The following is a 21,077-nucleotide window of genomic DNA, read 5'->3' as shown; positions in this document are numbered from 1 at the left end:
TAAAAACGCAAATAAAAAGGCTGTAAAGTTCAAATGAAGGGTCTAATTCCACTCCTATTAAAATATAAACAGCCACATTCCCATTAAGTTCAGCAGCAGTAGTATACTGAGCCTGAAGAGGGGTCCTTGCTGCATCCTAAAATCTATATGCATGGAAGATGTAATGAAAAAGCAGACAATTCACTTTTTATTTTGCTTCTACATCTGAAAGAAAAGTAGGTGGAATAATGGCCTTTACTAGGGCTGATTCCCCAGAAACAAAGACTTAGTTACTTTTTGTCTTCTAAATCACTGAAGTTAATGCCAGCAGCCCAGTCTCAAGTCACAAGTAAGTAAGAAGCAAGTTCCCTTGTGCCTGTGTTCCTTGCTCACAAAATCTGCTTGCTGGCAGCAGAGCCACTGCAGGATGGCATCTTACGTTTCAAGCACACTCAAAATGCCATTTGCCTGCCACACACTGAGTGTGGCTGTTAGCGATGGGGCTAACCATGACGTGTTTCTTGTGTCAGCTTCTCAGCGTCTGCATGGATTTGACACTCTGGCTGCTCCCAAGTCCTCTTTCAAGTCCTGAAAAGCTTTATCAGCCTGAAGGTGTGAGGAGAAACGCAGTGCAACGCCTGGTGGAAACTGCCAAAGATCTCTGCAGCCTTACCTAAAACTTACTTAAAACAGTGTGAGCTTTTCTGAGTCCTTGTGCCCAGATAAGCACCTTGCCCTCATCCTGATGCCTTGTCTGGATAAGATCTGAGAAGATCCCAGCCCTTTCTTTCCTTCATCCCATGTCTCAGCTGGGAAGGCAGCCTGGCTGTACAGAATGGCAGGAGTAAAAGACATCTTTTGATTAGTCTGTAAATCATCCACGGGAGGAGACCAGGGTCCCAGGGCAGGCTGCGATGCTTGCTTGCTGCAAAGCAGCCAGTCTGACAGCCCTCTGAAATAACGGTGTAGAGCTGACTCTGAGGTTTGCCATTAAAGGCTGGTTCACACCTGGCACTTGTGCAGAGGTGCTTAAGAGGAACATTTATACCACCGCTGAGACCATACAGGGGCTGCAGACCCAGGAATCATGGTTGCAGCTAACCTCCCGTCCACCACTCTGATCACTCTGCGACAGTGCAAAGGGCTTTGGCTCCCAGACAGCAGCTCTCGCAGATGTGTGGCTACAACAAGGTGGGTGTTCTGACTTCCCGTTAAGGACATTTTGATGTGTGCCCTCTCTGGGGTTTCTGGGGAGCTCCAAGAGGATTGTTTGCTGACTGTGTTTCTTCTCCCCTAGAAGTAGAGCAGCTCTTCACTATCCCTGGCCTCAATCTGACATAACTTGCTGACCCACACTTGTTCTTTTTTTTTCTCTGTAGAAGTGATTTACTGTACAGGTTCAGTGCTTTGGGGTTATTTTGTGTAGTGGTCTGTGGTTTTGTGGGTCTCGGGCTGGGTAGCTGCTGTGACTTGACCACCATTTGCCCCACGACTCTCAGTTGCCTTTACTGTTGCTTTGCTTTTGTGACATCCACATCTCCACTGTCTTGACTTTTTGTTGTATTTGCTGTGCATCCAGTACAGCTCCCTTGTTGATGCATTCGGCTTCACTACCAAGCAATGACAGTGTTAAACACACTCAGGAAGTCCCAAGAAACAGCAATACTCCAAAAAAAAAAAAAAAAAAAAAAAAAAGCAATAAGCTGTTCTTAAAGCTTGAAGAAGAGAGCAATGACGTGAGAGCTAAATCCAGTCAAGCCCAAAGATGTCATTCCCAAGGCAACGCATTCTGCCAACCTGGTACTTGTTGCAAACTAGAATATCACAAAGATGAAAACATGCCTTTTGAGGCATGTCTCTGGTCACACCTCTGACATTTGTGATTTGCTCTGGGTCAGGGTAATGATGCCTTCTCTCAACCCCAGGCAGTTTGTCTTTCCTGTCCTTTGTTGCGAGGCTGAATTATCTCTGAGGATCCTGGGTATAATCGCTGGCCACATGCTACCTGCTCCCTGGTGGGTGGATTTACACCTCTCTCTAGGGGGTGTAAGGGTTGGCCTTTTCCTCCAAAGGCTACATAACTGTTAGCGCATTGAAGCAAGCCCTGCTCTCGATTCACCATACTTTTCCCGAGCGGTTTTCCCCATTCTGAGCGTTCCCAACCAGGGCAGAAAACGACCCAAACCTGGCAGAGGACGGCGAGCGCGGGGAAGCCCCCTTCTCCTCCACCCTCATCGGAGCCCCAGAAGCCAAACCCTTTTCCTGGGGCTCTCGTATGGCCGGGATCTCGCAGCCCAGCGGGACAAGGGCTTACTCGGGAGCGGCCGGCCCCCGGGGAGGTGCCGTGGGCGGAGGGCTCCGGGGGTCCCGCCCCGCTCACCTGGGCGGCCGCTGCGCTGCTCCTGCTCCCGGTCCCGCTCCTGCTCCTGGTCCTGGTCCCGGTCCCCGGAGGATGAACGGGGGCGGCTGCACGCCGAGGCTGCGGACCCAGCCCGGGAGAGAGGTGAGGAGCGCCTTTGCCCGCTGCGGGGCTCCGGCCGTGTCTGGGAGGCGGCGGGGGGACATCGGGAGGTCCGGGGGCAGAGCCGGGGGGGTCCTGACAGCGCCCCGGACGTGCTTGGAGCGGGAAGGCTCCCGTGCGGTGGTGAATCCGTGGAGAACCGCTGTGTTAGTAAAGTTAGGGCAGGCTAGCAGCAAGCTGAGTGTCAGGAAGTGGCTGCTGAAGTGTTGGCTGGGGGACTTCTCAGTGGAGGCAGGGATCCGCGGCTTGCCTTTGGCTTGGAGTGCGGTGAAGTGCTTCGTTCACCCCTACTCCAAGGCAAACCAAACGGCTTGGTGGGGAACAGAAGTCTAAGTCTTTTAGCTGTGGTCTGAGCACTGCTGCCCTACAAAAGTTGCCTGTAACTGCTGGTATCTGGCCAGTGTCCTGCCAAAAGTTCTGCTCCTCGAGGGGATTAACGCTTACACATAATGCTTCTGCTAGTGACCAAAGCCCGTAGCTATGTATTTCTACACATTACTCTTCCTCTTCAAAGCCAAAGGGTGTCTCTCAGGATTGTGCTGATACGAAGGACAGAGCCAAGTTAGCCTGTCCGAGGAAAAAGACTGCAGGTGTCTGTTCCCTGGAGAGATTCTGCATCTCTGGGTATTCTGGGGCAGCTTCTCACTTGGGCTTCTGTCCCGGTCAGCACCGAGGTGCAAAAGCCCAGGACTGCAGCTTTTCCTGTCCCTGGGGAGAGAAGCAGCTGCACAGGGAGGTCAGGAACTGCAGCGTTTCCTCACCCTCACACAAAGGCAGGGAGGTGAGACCTGGAGGAGGGCTCCTGCCCCTCTGTGTGCTCAGCACAACCTGTGCTGAGCAGCATTTACAGTGACATGGGCTGCGAACGGGAAGGCACAGCACTGAGCTCTCCCTTCAGCTCCACTTCTTTGAGTGCTCTTGGCAACAGAGTGCTTCAGGACTCAGTTTCCCAACTTGCAAAATATCCACAGTGCAAGGTCTTTTAGGAACTTTTGGTGAAAACTGACCTTTCTGTTGTTGTCCAAGCCATTGGGAGACCTTTATTCATAGCACCCTCAGAATGTAGTGTACAAGCAAAGTATAACAAATCCATGATACATTAAAACAATTTTGCTGCAATGTTTTTTAAAAGTTATGAAATAAAGGAGCTTTGTGAGGAGTAAAGAAATAAAGGGCTTGATTTGCTTTTTGGTTGAACTGGAGAAAGTTCATTGCTTTCAGTGAAGTTACTCTTAGCTACTTTGGTGTGAGCATCCTCAGATTTGTGGCCTGAAAGATACATTCTGCTCTTCTTCAGAGAAAAAAAAAAAAAAACAACTTTACATCATGTATTTAACATCTTTCTCTTTTCCAATCAACATGATTTCTTGTATTATTATAGAGTTGGTTGTGCTGTTTTGTTTGTTTGTTTGTTTGTTTTTTGGTTGGTTGTGTTCTTTTGTTGTTGTTGTTTTGTGGTGTGTTTTTTTTTTTTTCTTTTAACAAATTTGAGTTCTACATAGAAGGCTTCTATTCTATTTACCATGATTATTATTTTCTTCGTATCTAGTTTGAGTTTAAAACGTAGCATGTGGTCTGGATAATTTAAATTAATTTTTGGGCTTTTACTTTGTTCTACTCTGAGTATGCATGTTAGTTGTTACTGTAGTTTTCAAATTTGATGGACCGATATGAAAAGGTCCATCAAATTTGAGGGACAAATACAAAAGGACAGAGAAACTGTTGAGCCTCCTAAGAGTCTAGTGTGTGTGTATATATATATAGGCTTATTTATGCCTTCTTAAACTGGTGTTACAGTAAATGAACCATGAATTGAGGTAACTGTCTTCAAGAGCTGGCTGTCAAGTACCAGATTTTTAAGTCTCTGTAAAATGTGACCTCTGAAGTACTATATTCTTACTGCAATGAACAGGGATTTACAGATGTTACTTCCAATAATGCCAACATAAACTTACCAATCTACTCGTAGCACAGAGTCTTCGTATTGAGGTCAGATTGAAGCCTACGACTGGCTTTGGAAAGGATATAAAGTTTGAAGGAGAATATTTTCCTTGTTGAGGAGAGATTTGCAGGTGTAAATGGTGTAAAGAATTCATATCCCTTCATTTTTACTGGGGAAAAAAAAAAAAAGAGAGAGAGAGAAGATGCATCAGGATTCCACTGATTTCTTCAGGAATCACTCATACACTTAAATTTATCATGCTGAAATTAGTCATGTGTAGGAAATTGGTTTCCTGTAAGTGAAAATTTGTTAGGATTTGTACAGTTCCAACTAAAGCCCATGATGGCCCTTTAATAATGGAAAATGTGGTGCATGTGAATATCTTGTTGGATGCACTGGCTACATGCTGAGGTCATGCAAAATGTGCATTTCTGAGGGTAGAGTCTACTTCATTACTTGTGATAAGTGTCCCTCCCATAATTCCTTGATTGAAGTTTTATGTGCTGCTCACAATAATGCCTTCCATGCTGGTAGGCATCAGTCACGCTGCAGTCACGCTGCATCCAGATGACTGCAGGAGTGTCATTTGGTGGGGAAGTAAGCCGTAAGCTGTGTTGTAAAGGTGCATGAATATGCATTAAATATTCCCCCTTTGCCTTGTCCAATAAATCCATGGCTGTATTCTCGTAGGCAAGATGCAGCAAGAGAAGTGATGCTAGTAAAAGAGAACTTTTAACTTACCCCTTCATTTCTTCACCTCCCATTTCAGCTGTAGAGAGTCATCTCACTTCTCTGCACCTGCGCCCTTTGTCCCACTCCAGCTTCTGCTCATGCTCTTCATCACTTGCTTGTACTGTTTCTCATTAAACTACTCTCCCTTTTCTGCTGCCTTTCAGCAGCCCACATGGTTCTCCATCCTGCAGTCCTCACTCGTCTCAAGTGCTCTGGCACCCTGTACAGGCAACTTCATACCCTGCAGTGGTGTCCTTCCCCATTAGCCAGACATCAGCAGCACAGTGAGAGCTACTCAAGAGCTGCATTTAGTAAAGGTTCTCCAGAGCTGTGACTTCTTATTCCTATGGCTTATTCTCTGACATAAAACCCACATGTTATACCCAAACAAGGGAAATCAACTTTGAGAATGGGCAGGAGCCTGCAATGCTCTCTAAAATCAATAGCAAAGTTATCATAGAATTCAGTAGGAACAGGACAGAACCCTGAGCATTGGGAAGCTAAGGAAACCTAAGTGTCGACTGACTGATGAAGTGACTTATCACCAATATGTATTTAGAGGAATGATCTGTGAATAGCTAACAACATAGTCTAGGGTGTGACATGACATTTCCACCAGGACCATTATTCAAAGTCAAAATACAATCTGCCTTCATGTTCTTTACTATGAACTGAGTCTCAAACTAGGTAGCTGACAACTCTGAAGTCCTTATGGGCCAATTCATTTACAGTGCACATATGGATTCTGCGTGGAATAATCCTGATCCCTGTTGCTGGCTTTGCTGCAGATCTCTGGTGTGGTCTACAGCAAGTAACTCAAATCCTCAGCTTGGATTCCCATTCATTAACAGAAAGCTTAGTTATTTAGTATAGAAAGACTAAAATAAAGAGGGACTTCAGTAACATTGCAAGAAATGAATACAACTTGTTGCTCCATTGATATTAAATGTGGTTGTAGGAGACATTCATCTGCAGCTAAGTGCATTATGCTTTGGTAGACTGAAAGGTTTTGTCCAGGAGAACTGCAGCCTAAGCAGCAACAAAGGCTGCACAGGTAGGTGACGAAGAGTTGCTTGCTTTGCTTCACCCATACTGAGCTTGACTTCATGATGGTCTTTGGAGACAGCCATCAGCAGGGCAGTGTGGCACCATGCAAACACACAGAATATGCAGGATGTGAACCACAGCTTGGTTAGTAAACTCTGACAACAGGAGGGGGGGGAAATACTGGGAGAAATTTTGTTGCTAGGGCCGCACAGGCTCTCTCTGGTAAATGGAAAACCACAGTTTGTCCAATATGTTGATGATCTCAGTCCAGTGCTTGATGGATGAGTGAATGTCCTTGTTGCTACAATGGACACAGGGTGGGTCAGCACAGAGGCTAAAAGCTCAAACAGTGTTGCTGAAATGAGGTATTTTAGCTGTGAAGCCATCACTTCTGTGGCAGTGAACAGATTGGTCCTGTAATCAAGAAAGTACTTCGGGAGCATCAGGACCTGAAATAAAAAGCTCAGAGCATTTTGTCGTTCAGCATCACAGTCCTTACACCAGCCATTCTTTGTGCTTCTAGTGGTTGTACAACACTTAGTAAAATCTAGGTGGAGAAGCAGTGACCAAGTAACACTCTGAGGAGAAAGGTGTATACACGAACGCTGTTTGGTAACTAGGTGTTTGGTAAATGCTTTATCAGGCACTGAGCATAGTGCTTGGATGACATTACCAATTCCTGAAGGGTTTATAACATGTCACTGAGAACAGAGGGGTTTAAATTAAATTTTTGCAAAGACTTAAAACCCGTGTGTTTAACTATACACCCTGGATGCAGTTTCACTGAGGTCAATGAAACTGTTCACAGCTGAATGTCAAGATGTGTAAATCCCTGCAGGACTAAACATTTATCTTGACTGTCTCCTCAGGGACTGGAAGTGAGGACTGGCAGCTGTCAGACATGTAGGCTAGAACAGGGGAGACAGTTTGTCTCTTTGAGCACTGGTCTAATTGAAAAGCAGCATTAAAACCTGCTGAACAATCCTGGCCTCCTTCCTATACTTGCAGCGGGTCTCGCACAGCTCCCAGCCCTACCTTCCCACATACAGTCCCCCAGAACAACTGGCATCTGCTTACCAGTGGCTTAGAAAAGCAGGTGGTGAAGGATGTGGAACAGAAGTCCTATGGGGAACGGCTGAGGGCACTGGGGTTGCTCAGTCTGGAGAAGAGGAGGTTCAGGGGGGACCTTATTGCTCTCTACAGGTACCTGAAAGGAAGCTGTGGGGAGCTGGGGGTCGGCCTCTTCTCACAGGTACGTAGTGATAGGGCTAGAGGGAATGGCCTCAAGCTGTGCCAGGGGAGGTTCAGGGTGGAAATGAGGAGACATTTCTGCTCAGAAAGAGCAGTCAGGCACTGGGACGGGTTGCACAGGGAGGTGGTGGTGTCACTGTCCCTGAGCGTGTTTAGGGAAAGGTTGGACGTGGTGCTTGGGGTCATGGTTTAGTGGGTGACAGTGGCAGCAGGGTGATGGTTGGACCAGATGACCTTGGAGGACTCTTCCAACCTTTATGATTCTAGCTGCACTTTGATTTTTTTCCACACAGGCACTTCCACCGGCTTTATAACACACACCCCTTGGTGCCGTGGGTGCTCTTTGGTGTGTGAGGGGGCAGGCTCAGGAAAGGGGCTGCGCTGGGACGAAGCCCCCCAGGGCCCCGAGGCCGCCTGAGGGGGCGTGAGGCGCCACCGGCGGCGTGAGGGGACGGCGGGACGGGCCCGGGAGGGGCGTGGAGGGGCGGGCGGGGAGGGGAGGGGACGGGAGGGGAAGGGAGGGGAGGCGGAGCGGCCGGGGTCCGCCGAGCCGGTGCGGAGGTGCCCGGGAGGCGTTGCGGGGCGAGGTAGGCGCTACATGAGGCGGGAGCGGCCGGGGCAGCGCCACAGGCTCGGCGGCGGCGGCGGGGGGGAGGTGCCGCGGGGAAGCGAGGAGCAGGGCGGCGGCCCCGCGGGGCTGGGCGGCAGGTGGCAGCGGGAGCGGCACCGGGAGCGGAGCGGGGCGGGGTGGGGAAGGGATGGGCTGCGCCCCCAGCATCCACGTCTCGCAGAGCGGCGTGGTGTACTGCCGGGGCTCGGACGAGCCCAGCTCCCCCCAGCAGAGCGCCGCCGCCCTGCACGGCCTCTTCGTCAAGACCGAGGCCGCCGACTCCATCCCCGCCGTCCTCGCCTACCGCAGCCGGCAGCCGCCGCCGTCCTGCGCCGGGCCCCGCCGCAAGGAGCGCGGCCCCGCCCGGGCCAGGGCGCCCCGCTGCTGCGGCACCGAGGCGGAGACACAGACCAGCAGCGCCGGCCGCCAGGTAAACCGCGGGGCGGGGAGGGCGGCGCCGAGGGGCCGAGCCCCCCCCCCGGCCGCGGCGGCGGTGCCCGCAGGGGTCGCACACCCCGGGGCCGGAGGCTGGGACCCAGCGCCGGCGCCTCAGGGCAGGTGCGGCCGCAGCCCGCGGCTCAGCAGCATCCGTCAAGTTTGGCAGGCAGAAGAGGCGGTTGTGCTGGGTTTGCTTTTTTTTTTTTTTTTTTTTTTTTTTTTAATATACATGTGTTGTAGGCTTTTCTGTAATTTCCCAGAATGTTTTCTAGGAATTACGCTTTGCAGCGCTGCTCAAAGCAGGTGGGGTCGTGATCCCGGCTGCACCTTAGGGTACTTCTCTGTTGTAATAATAAAGCAGGGTATCGTGCCATAAGTAATTCCCTGGGATTAACTTGATCTTGGTGTTTCGTTATAATCAAAAAATTAAAAGATTACTGGAAACCTTTTGTAATTTTTATATATGTGTGTGTATATATATACATATATATATATACACACACATAAGGAAAACGTAAGTGAAAGAGATCACCAGATTAAAAAAAAAAAAAAAGTAAAAAACCCACATCAAATCGTAAGGTAAAAAATGTACATTTCCTTGGATTTTTCAAAGGTTCTCTCTTTTTTTTTATTATTATTATTTTCCCATTTATGAATGGGATACTTCTTGAGTCACAGGTGGAGTCATAGAATAACTCAGATTGGAAGGGACCACAGGAGGTCATTTAACACAGCCTTCTGCTTGGAGCAGGTACAACAAGAAGTCAAGCATAGCCTTGCCCAAGAGCTGCCTTATTCTGTGTGTACTGTTGCTCAGGTTATGAACATCGAGGCAATGTCAGTGAGTAACTGCTCTTGTCCCTCCCAATGAAATGCAATGGTTATCTCTTCAGTGGAAAGCTTTCTCTTAACCAACCCCTCTACCCCAACAGTGAACTTCAGAAACTAAGGATGTAGCCTGGCTTAAATTGACACATGTTGAGTTTTTCGCCCAGTGCTCTGCAGATACTTAACTCAAGGAGCATCAAGCAGTGTGCCCTCCATCTTTAGTTTATTAGATGAGAACTTAAACTAATCCAGAATGTTAGACACAACATGATGGATATTTGCTAACAGTTCATAGTCTGTCTCCTACAAAATGACCTGTCATTGTTTTTTCCTTGCATTCTACCCATGCCAAACTTTTTTTTAGGAATTTTATCTGCTTGGGCATCTCTCAGCATTTCATTTTTCTTCACATCTGCAATCACATGAATTTCTTCAAATTATTTGGACTGACATTACCCTACAGATAGCCAAACCCATGTTGTTCTTCTTGTTATTGTTTTGTTTTGCTTTTGTTGTTCTTTTTATTATTTATTTATTTTTATAATTTGCCAAAGCCCTAATTCTTAAGTTGTAAAATATTCTACTGAGCTTTTTTAAATGTACAGGAAAGAAAAATAGAAATTGTTGACCAATTCTTTAAGTTGAAATGCATAAAAAACAAATCTTTAAGTGGTAGTACTGTTTTCTGTTCTTAAAAATTGTTTATTTTTTGTTTATATTTTTATTATTACATCCTGTGCCATTATAAGCAAATATATTTGTCAACTTTATGGTCATTAAAACTGAACATATTTCAGCTGTTTTTGGACTTCATAGTTGGCACCCTACTATTACTTTGGATTGCTTCAGTTCCTTGGACACATTTAGAGTCCCAAGCTGAGGGAAATGATGCTTTAATTTATTTAACAACACTTCCAATGAGATAGTAGAAAAGTCTCTGTCTTATATGCACTAAGATCTGTAAAATACTTTGTGTCATTTTTAAATCAAGTTAGTGCCTCCATTCTTGCCACTACTGGCACAATTTCCTACAGGATAATATGTTCTTGTGTGACCAAAGTAAGGTCTGAATATTACAGAACTATCATAAGGGCAAGATAATACTTGATACCTGTCTGGCTATAAGAAATGGAATGGCATGAACTACAGCTCTTCAGTAGCACATGATGACAGTATTTATTTCCATAGAAGATGAAAGTTGAAGAAAAAATAAGTGGTTTTTTTTTTTTTTTTTTGGAAAGAAAATGTGTCTGGCAATACCCACGGCTTTAACTGATATAGTGGTTGGTTGCAGATAATAGCTGTATTGAAATCTCATCTATTTACGTGAGGAAACAAAGACACAGGTCAAATGGCTGCTAGCCTTATTATAAATTAATAAAATATTCCTGTTGTGTAACTATTGAATCCACTTAAATGATGCTGCTTCATTTGTCTTCGTTTTCTGCTCTAAAATGTTCTTTACTTGTTTACACAACCAAGTGTTGCATTATTTGCATTTGACCCTATAATTATAAAATGCTTTAAAACTCATCCACAATATTAACCTGGCAATGAAAGAAAACAACCTGTAATGATTTCAACCCAATGTAATAAATAAAAATAAAATGAAAAACAACAACACTTGTTTCTTAAAATGCCTTGCCTAAACCATAGTTTTTAAGTACTTCTAATCTGTGCTCATTGGGGTGAGATCAGTGTTAAAAAGATAATTTCTTTTGTTTTCTTTAATAAAAAGTTCTGAGTTGTGTTGATCACGTCCTGCTTATAACTGGTTATGAGTAAACGTTTTGTATTTCTAGTGTGAGAGTATTTCTTTGTGGATCTCAAAAGCTTGGTACCAAATACCTACAGATAAGTTGACAAAGAAGTTAAGTGAACTTGAGAGAAGATAGAGATGATAGTTTATACTAGGTGAGTCTGTGCCATAATTTGAAATAGGACCCCCAGTTTCTGGTTCCCAGCCATATGCTGTATTATTAAAATACTTGTGCACAAGTGCTGAAGTAAAAAACAGCCATCCCTTGCCTGTGTTTACTTCCTAATAAACACATGCTTACCGTATCGCCTATGGCCAAACTCATAATCAACATACATACAACTGCTGCAGATAGCAGGTATATTCTTCCATGTTGACCCTGTGACACCAAATCTTTCCTACAGACTGCAAATGGTATAATGGCAGCAAACTATTAACATCTCGTACCCTATTTCAGTTTTTTATAAAGATACAAGGCAATTAGTTTACTTAATTGAAGAATAACATTGAGCAGGAGATGATACTGCATGTGTAAAGGTTGCTTGACCCATTGCCCAACTATTGCCAGTTTTGAAGGGCAACAGTATCAGCTGTTTAGCAAGAAGTGAACAGCTTCTTGAACACTTTCTCAGTGATTTGGAAAGATACAAAAATTAAAATATTTGCACTGTAGGACTTGATGCAAATACATCTTTTAATTATGGCCAGTAAAGATCTTAAGCAAAAGTGTGTGCATAGGTAACACATTTCTTGAACACCATGATACTTAAGCATTAGCCAAAGTTAGTCTCTAAGAACAAACAAGCTTTAAAGCTCTTGTTGCTAAACCATAGGAACATATGGGAAAACAAAGAAATAACTGCAGTTTTCTATTCACTGATTACTTTATTTATTTATTTATTTTTCTTGAAATGACAAGAGCACAGGTGTAATGGTTTGGTTCTTGTTCTTTGTGGAATAGAAAAATGCATTTATAAACCTTCTCTGAAAGTCACACTAAAAACAGTTTTTGACAGTTTTCAGGCATTTCCATATCAAAATATGGAAAGCAAAATATAGAAGCAAAGCTCAAAAATTAGAAGAAATGGATTGGACAGTATCACTCTTCTTATCCACATGGGTCCATATTAAGTTATGAGGTGGAAGCACTGAGGAGAAGGATGCTCCTCAATATGTCAAGCATCCAGTTTTTCTGACTTTATAAAACTTTTTTATTATTATTTTTAATATGGGGGAATATAAGAAGTGATGCAGCTGTCAGTTACAAATCGGAGCATATCAAAGTACTATGGAGAGCTCTGAGAAGTCTAGGTACTGAGAGAGTCGTCTCAGGTCCACAGGCTTTGGAGAAGTGCAACCCTAAGCAGTGCCTTGATCTAAGATATGTTTCTTCTCTTTAAAGCAGTATTGTGACCAAGAATGCAAAAAGTCACTGTACTTTTTGTACTTCTTGTTTTGTTTGTACTGTACTACTGTTTTACTAGCTGCTGGTATGTTCTGTAGAATGTGGAACATACTAGATATGCAGTGGAACATATTAGATGTACAGGAAACTTGGAAAATAACACTGAAGACTGGCAGAAATCACCAGTCTTCACAGTGAAGACTCGGTGAAATCACCGTACTCTGTGACTCAGTGTGGAAGTGATCATTTCACAACTTGATTTGATGTTTAAGGCATCAAGTCCCCTTGAACATATTGTGGAGCTGCAAAGCTGGCAAAGAAAACCTGGGGGGCAGGCTGAGAAGTGTTAGTACATTGAACTGTGTTCCAGTGCAGAGCCTTTTCAGTTTAGCCCAGCTGGTCTGTGAGAGGTGCTGGCCTGAACAATGCTTGCCATAAAAAAGGTTACTAGTAGAGGAAGTGTTTTTCTTGGACTAAGCCCATACATTTTGAATGAGCACACTAAAAGGACTTTTACAAAGATTTGCTGCTCCATATTTGATCTTCCATTCCTCCTTCAAATAGTGCAGGTAACTTCAAAAAGCACTGTGGTTGTATGCTTATGCAGTGCCTGACAGAGAAGTGCATGGATTGAAGTGTTAGAGCATGGAGAAAACCATTTCCTCAGACAATAATTAGCCACTTGGCAAAGGAAACAGAGCAGCCTGGTAGGCTGAATTTACTTGGCATTGAGTCACATAACATTCTGGACTTGCAAAACTGTTCTGGGCAATAGCCAGTTCTATCATTATATATAAACATACCTGCCTTTTTTTTTCCCCTTCTTCTTTTTCCTTAGCTTGTGCAGGAAAATAGAAATGTTGTGAACTTGTAAGAGGTCAGTTTGTCTAAGTCATTTAGGCACTGAGCGTCAATAGGCATCTCAGGACTCCTGCATCCCTGTAAGTGCTTCGGTAAAAAGTTATTTTGGCAGGTTTGCTCCCAGAGCCCAAAGTTAAACTGTTTCAGCTGAACTGAGTATTAGTAGCTTCTGTTTTCTACCTTGTACCATTTGCAATGTACAAAGTAACACAGATGTTTTACCTTATGACGAGCTAAATTTGGATCTTTTGGTAATTTCTAATACTCCATGATAGCACTGAATGCAGAGCAGAGGGATTTCAAATAAAACTGACCACACAGCTGAAAGAAATAATGCAAACTGAAAAGTTGTACAGTATATTCTGGGAATAGTGCGTGTCCTTGGGGTGCAGGAAGTAGGTTTGAATATCTGCACCTGAGAATATCTTCTAATTTATCTGTGCTTAATAATCACAAGGGTGTTGTACAGAAAATGGGCACATTGTTTCAACCCCTGTCTCCAGCAGGAGAGAAATAACCTAGCAATCATACTTTAAGTAGTGATTTAGATAGCAAAGCAATTGAGCAGTTTCAGGCTGTGAAACTAAGCCTCACACCTGTTCTTTGGGTAGTCTGAAGACCGGCAAGAAAACCAAACATCTAATGTAAGCACTTCCTAACAGCTGGCTTGAGTGCCCACTCCCAGATGGGGCAGATGCATGTGCATCTGTCTTCTGTTTGCCCTATTTGATGCAATGAGCATTTAAGCACCCGACTCACAAAAATGTTTACTCTTTCTGGTGAGGATCTTTCAACTTCTCAGGGGAGTTGTCATTTCAGACAGGTTGCTGAACCTCTTCTGTCTCCTCGAGAACAGTTGATCCTTGATCAGGTATCTGCACATCCAGGAGAATAAGATTTGTTGAGGCTAAGTAGTAAAGTTGATGCAAGGAGGAACCAGAGGTGAAAAAAACAACTATGCTTTGGGTTAATTTTTCCTCTGGCATCACCTGCACTGCTGCCAGATCTCAGGGTATTTCATTTTTTGTAGATAATTCTCTGCTTGTAATTCCTATTCACCTGTTGATCACTCCTTTTTTTTTTGATTTTTTTTTTTTTTCAAAGATTCAAATCTCTATCAGTCACGGGCTTCTTTAGTGAAGCCCAGAGTGAAGGATGCATGCGTATGTGAAATCTGTTGAATTTTCTTTAATGTACATGTAACTTTCTTGAAAGTGCCTTCGGCAAAAGCTGTATGTACCTGTGTGGTTGCTAGGAGATAGCATGTGAAGTGTTTGGTGGTGTAGCAGAGTGGGGGGATTGTTGTCAGGGCAACCAGACCTAGAATTTTCTGGACTTCAGTATAAGTCAATGGTGGTAGGATTATGGCTTCAGAAAATCAACAGTCATCTTTGCAGGCATGAAAATAAAAGTACAGAGCATTGTGGAATGCAGCATGTGTGTTTAAAGTGCATTAGTTTGTGATTTGAGGCATCAGGTAGTGAATGCTACCTGATGATTTCTTTTCTGTCACTGTCTCCCTCTGGCCATGTTTAGTAGTTGCATTTCTAGTAGTTGCATTTCTAGTTCTTCTTTCAGTAAGTCACCTGTCTTGCAGGGCAGCAACAGCTGACTGTTTCCTCTCTTCTCTGAGGGCATCTTCTTTGGGGCAATTCTTACAGGCTGTGAAGAACAACGAGCTTATTCTGTAGAAGCTCCCACTGCTCCCCAAAACACTCTGGTGCTTTAGACTTCTGCAGCTTGAACCACCTTTCCTTTTGGGTGAGGAAAAAATGCTATCCAGAGATAAATTAATTCTTAGTGAGAATTAATATCACAGCCTTTTGGAGGTGCTGTTCAATGCAAGTAACTTTCTTCATTCGAAAGAAGCATTTAGTCCAGCTCATGAGACCTGTTTTTCCCCTGCAGGTCAACCATTTGTGTCAACCACTGCTCCAGCCTTCTGCATTCAATTGTTTATATATTTCTTTCACACCTGTATTGTCAGCTATAAATGAAAAAAAAAAAAAAATTGTATTAAAGACATTCTGTCCTGTTTCTGCGAATAGAGAATTACTCTGAAGAACTGTTAAAAAAAAACACTACATATCTGTACCCACTGATTTGCCTACCCGGTTCCAAGTATTTCGTATCTTAAACATAGAGCAGATAGAACTTACGTTTATTTAAAGTAGTCCCTCATCTAAATAGCGTTACCTGAGAAGCAGTCTCAGAATGAAGGTCTTAATAACTTGAGTTACTCCTTTGAAAATACAGAACTGGTTTTGAAGTAGATTTACAATTTGCTGATCTCTTGCCCTGGATTCCTACTTGCCTCTGAAGAGGCAGTGTCATTTCTAAAATGGTGGGACAATTGGACCAGAGTGAGTTGATTTCACAGCGTGGAAGAGAAGAGAAGGAGTTGCAGAGATATTGGCCACTGGAACTCCAGCACGTCAAATCCCAAGCAAGTCTGCAGAAATGTGGTGGTCAATGGCTCGATATCTAGGTTGAGGCTAGTGACAGGTGGGATACCACCCCAGGGGTCTGTCCTGGGACCAGTGCGGTTTAATATATTTATCAACAACATAGTGGGATTGAGTGCACCCTCAGCAAGTTTGCAGATGACACTGAGCTGAGTGGTGCAATCAATATGACAGAAGGGTACAAGAGGGGATGCCATCCAAAAGGACCTGGACAAGCTGGAGAAGTGGGCCCACATGAACCACATGAGGTTCAACAAGTCCAAGGGCAAGGTGCTGCACCTGGGTCAGGGCAATCCTGGACATGAGCACAGAGTTGGAGAAGAACTTAATAAGAGCAATCCTGTAGAGAAGGACTTGGGGGTTCTGGAGCACGAAAAGTTGAACATGAGCCAGCAGTGCGTGCTTGCAGCCCAGAAGGCCAACTGTGTCCTGGGCTGGATCAACAGAGAAGTCAGAAATTTTGGGGAGATGATTGTCCTGCTCTACTCTAGCGTTGTGAGACCCCACCTGGAGGGCTGCATCCAGGTCTGGGGCTCCGAGAAAGTCCAGAGGAGGGCTACAAAGGTGATCAAAGGCTTGGAGGACCTGTGCTATGAAGAAAGCCTGAGAGAGCTGGGGCTGTTCAGCCTGAAGAAGAGAAGGCTCCAGGGTTACCTTATTGCAGTTTTTCAGTATTTAAGAAGGGCTTATAAAAAGATGGAGAACACCTTTTTGCTCATTCAAATAATGACAGGGCAGCAGGGAATGTTTTTAAACTAAAAGAGGGGAGATTTAAATAAGTTGTTAGGAGGAAATTCTTCACTCAGAGGATGGTGAGGCACTGGCAAAGGTTGCCCAGAGAAGATGTGAATGCCCCATCCCTGGAGGTGTTCAAGACTGGGTTGGATGAGGCCCTGGGCATCTTGATCTAGGGGGTGGCAACCCATGGCAGGAGGGTTGGAACTAGCTGATCTTTAAGGTCCCTTCCAACCCAAGCCATTCTGTGATGCTATGATTCTATGAATGTCACAGAACCACTGTTTCCCCCCTGTTTCCTGTGCATTTACAGAGTATGCAGACAAGTTTGAGCATGTGTATAGATATTACAAAATTATATTTAAATAAGAAATCCAAAGAAAGGGCAGTTAGATGAGAGACTGTGCATTAGCAGAGTCAGTAATGTCTACCGTGAGGTAAGGCAATGAGATAAAATAGGCAGAATGGAGCTTTGAAGCAATGTAGCTATTGGAAAACAAGCTATTAAACAGCTATTTATAAGCCTAGGACAAACTGTGCTCATAGCCAGTTTTCATGTAGAGCTGTAACCTGTTAGATTTAATTGCAACTTATTTGTTTATTTTTGGAAGAGCAGGGTCTGATTCCTTCTTATTTTATGCATGTTTTAATCTAAATAGTGGTATACTTACCAGCGGCATATGGTCTGGTCCTATACAAAAAAAAAAAATAAAAAATAATCTTAATCCAATGTGGAATTGGGCATAAGGTCTATGAAATTAACTTTGGAGCTGCTTCCAGCACTCCATTTTCCTTTCTTTGTAGGTCAACCACTTTGCCACAAGGACCATAAAAAAGGCTTTATTCTTCCCCTGTTACTGATTTAAAATGCTGTTGGAAGGCACTGGGAACATGAATATTGTCAATGATCCTTCTTCTCTTGCAGTTATGTTTAATAATTATTGTGTCTGATTATAAAATACAACTTAGGCATTGTCCTAGCCAGAGAACCAAGAAATCTCTTCTAGAATAGGAAAAAGATAAGGCTTTAAATTTTGTATGTGTTCATTTTTGAAGTGAAGCAAATTTATTTTGAATCTCTGAAACACAGAGACTTCCCTCCAGGTCAGTGATAGCATGGTGGTTGGGCTGCTTTCCAGAGATGAGACACTCAGGTTCTGTCCTCTGATCTGAAAGAGTCTGAAGTGGTCCTCCTATGTGAGTCCCCTGTCTCCTGGAGTGATAACAACTCTGGATTCTCCTTCTGTAGTTTCTTGAGACAACTTCCCTGAAATCCATCTGTTTGCAAAGAGTCTTGTCCTGATGAATCACTAGTGTCAGAAAGAAAAGAGTGACCTAGGCAGCTGGTTAATTGTGTTGGAAAATAACACAAACTTTCCGGAAAAGGTGGTATGTTCCACTTCTGAATGAAACTATTCACCATGTTAAATAGTTAGGGCTGTGTTTGTGTGCTGGGCTGTGTTGTGATGCATAGAAGAGGTGAGTAAATGGCACATAGGACACCTTGTCACAGCCTTGTAGAATCATAGAATATCCCGAGTTGGAAGGGACCCAGAAGTATCATTGATTCCAACTCCTGGGTCCCCAAAGGACCACCCAAAAGTCACACCATGTGCCTGACAGTGTTGTCCAAACGTTTCTTGAACTCCATCAGACTCAGCGCCATGACCACTGCCCTGGGGAGCCTGTCCCAGTGCCCGACCACCCTCTGGGTGCAGACCCTTTCCCTAACCCCCAGCCTGACCCTCCCCTGTCCCAGCTCCATGCCGTTCCCTCGGGTCCTGTCGCTGTCCCCAGAGAGCAGAGCTCAGCGCCTGCCCCTCCGCTCCCCTCGTGAGGGAGCTGCAGGCCTCCATGAGGCCTCCCCTCAGCCTGCTCTGCTCGGGGCTGAGCAAACCAAGGGGCCTCAGCTGCTCCTCATATGTCTTCAGATTGGTGGTGATTGCTAAGCTCTCTATTTTCTCAAGATCTCTATGCAAGGCCTCATCCCTCAATGAAGTCAACAGTTCCTTCCAATTTAGTGTCATCTGCAAACTTCATTCGTATACCTTCAAGTCCTGCATCCAAGTTATTTATAAAAACATTAAAGAGACCTGGCCTTAGAATGGAGCCCTAGGGAACCCCATTAGTGACGGGACACCAGCCTCACCAGCCTGGTGTAACTCCATTACTATAACCCTTTGAGCCCAACTTGTCAGCCAATTGTTCACTCATTGAATTATGTATTTATCTAGCTGTGTGCTGAACATTTTGTTCAGAGGGATACTTGAGAAACCATTCTGAAAGCTTTACTGAAATCCAAAAAGATTTGGTTTCCCTTGGTCAACTAGATGGGTGACCCTGTCAAAAAACGAAATTAAGTTGGTTAAGCAGGATCTTCACCTTGTGAACCTTTGCTGACTGTGACCAATGACTGCATTGTCCTTTGGGTGTTTTTCAATAACTCCCAGAATTATTTTCTCCATAATTTTACCAGGCACTGAAGTGAGACTGACAGGTCTATAATTACCAGGGCCTTCTTTCTTGCCCTTCTTGAAAATTGGAACAATGTTTGCCAGCTTCCAGTCAACTAGGATCTCTCCAGATTCTCAAGGCCAATGAAAAATAATTGAGAGGTGTTGCAGTGACATCAGCCAGGTCTCTGAGTGCACTGGGATGAATCCCATCAGGTTCCATAAACTTACATGCATCCAGCTGGAACAGCAAGTCTTGCACAAGCACAGGGGTGGCTGGAAGTTCATTGTTACTACAGTCACAATCCTCCAACGCATGTCTCCAGGGTTCCCAGAGCCCATCATTTGTGTTGAAGATGGGCAAAGAAGGCATTAAATGTCTCTGCTTTGTCTATATCCCTGTTTGTGAGATGCCGATCCTCATCAAGTAACAGACCAGTATTTTCTTTGGTCCTCCTTTTGCTGTTCACATATTAAAAAACAAACAAACAAACAAAAACTTTATTGTTCCCCACAGTATTGGTCAGCCTCCACTCAACTGAGCTCTGGCTACATGAATTGTCTCCCCACAAAGGCAAACAGCATCTCTGTAGTCCTCCCATGTTGCCTGACCTCACTTGTAGTGGCCATATGCTCTTTTTCTACCTAAACTCTAGAAGATCTCTGCTCAGTCAGGCCCCTCCTGCCCCACCTGCTTGACATCTGACATTTTGGAACTGCCTGTTCATGTGCTCTTAGGAGGTGGTACTTAAACATTGACTGGCACTGGTGGACCCTGATTCCTTCAAAAGCAGTTTCCCAGGGCACCTTCCTACCTGAGCAGCCTGAAGTCTGCACTCCCCATATCCAGGGTTGAAGTTGGCAGGGTTGGCAGTTTTCCTCCCATCACCAAAGAGTTTATACTCCACTACTTAATGGTCACTTTAGCCAGGTCAGCCACCAATCACCACTTCACCCACAAGTCCCTGTCTGTTCACAAACAACAGATCTAGAAGGGCACCTTTCCTAGTCAGCTTCCTTAGTACCTGCACAAACAAGTTATCATCAAGGTGTTTTAGGAATCTCTTGGACCTATTTGTATCCTCTGTGTGGTACTCCCAGTTCACATGTGGCAAGTTGAAGTCTCTCCTAAGGACAAGGGCAGGTGATGTAGAGGTATCTATTAGTTTCTTAGAGTATATTTCATCAGTGTTGTCATCCTGGCTGGGTGGTCTACAGTAGACTCCCACGGTGACACCCCCTTTATTTACTTGTTCCTTAGACCTTACCTAGAGGCTTTCACATGTGTCCTCGACAACTACAAGCTCCATACAGACCATCTCCTCCATTACAGACACTGCCACCCCTCACCTGCCCTGCCCTGCTCGTCCCTCCTGCAGAGCCTGTAACCATCCATCGCAACACACCTCTCCCAGGCCTCTTCCTGCCAGGTTTCACTTATGCCAATGATGTAGCTCTCGGACTGAGCCAAGGCTTCCAGCTCCTCTTGCTTGTTCCTCATGCTGCCTGCTTTGGTGCAGAAACCTTTAAAATGTACTTCATTGTAGCCAGCATCTCCTGGAGCGGAGTGAAGGATCTCACTAGCATGCAGTCCCTCAAATTTTGGCATACCATTTTGATGGTATTTTGGCTTATCATTGGTGTGCCTGTTTTTATCTCTTTCCCCCTTCAAATCTATTTTAAAGCCCTATCAGTCAGCCTTGCTAACTCCTGCACAAAAATCCTTTTCCATTCCTCTCAGAGAACACAGCAAGAGAGACCAGGATGACAAAACATCTCAAAAGTTTTGATTTCCTAAGTACTTTCAAACTTGGTGAGGTGGGGGCTCTCAGAGGCAGTAGCTGCTGGCCAGCTCACATATCTCAGTAGTACTCCATAGGGCAGCCATAGTGTCCTGTGAGTGCTGCCTTTAAGAAGACTGAAGAACTTGCTTAGCTACCTTTGTGAGGTTTGCAAGCATGGAAAGATCAAGTAAAGCACTAAAATGTATGAGGGTGCAGTAGGTGATTAGAAGAGAGAGTGGAGATGTGAGATGGTCTAATTCTTTAATG

General features: G+C 44.6%; 1 protein-coding gene across 6 annotated transcripts in view; it reads left to right on the top strand.

The window, feature by feature from the left end:
- Positions 1-2,191: 2,191 nt before the first annotated feature.
- PDE8B (phosphodiesterase 8B) overlaps positions 2,192-21,077 on the top strand; it is a 95,334-nt gene continuing 76,448 nt past the window's right edge. The window contains exon 1 of one of the 6 annotated variants that reach the window (XM_068666471.1): positions 2,192-2,482. In XM_068666471.1, the coding sequence (XP_068522572.1) occupies positions 2,255-2,482 (228 nt within the window). In that variant the 5' untranslated portion in view covers positions 2,192-2,254. Of the gene's footprint in view, positions 2,483-7,995; positions 8,060-8,177; positions 8,513-21,077 lie in introns of those variants that run through there. The other 5 variants (XM_068666476.1, XM_068666475.1, XM_068666472.1 and 2 more) reach the window with 5 other exon arrangements.

The sequence above is a fragment of the Anas acuta genome, chromosome Z, assembly GCF_963932015.1.
Source record: "Anas acuta chromosome Z, bAnaAcu1.1, whole genome shotgun sequence".
In the NCBI taxonomy this organism is placed as follows: Eukaryota; Metazoa; Chordata; class Aves; order Anseriformes; family Anatidae; genus Anas; species Anas acuta.
The sequence above is the reverse complement of the archived record's forward strand: the minus strand, read 5'-3'. Positions and strand labels throughout refer to the sequence as shown.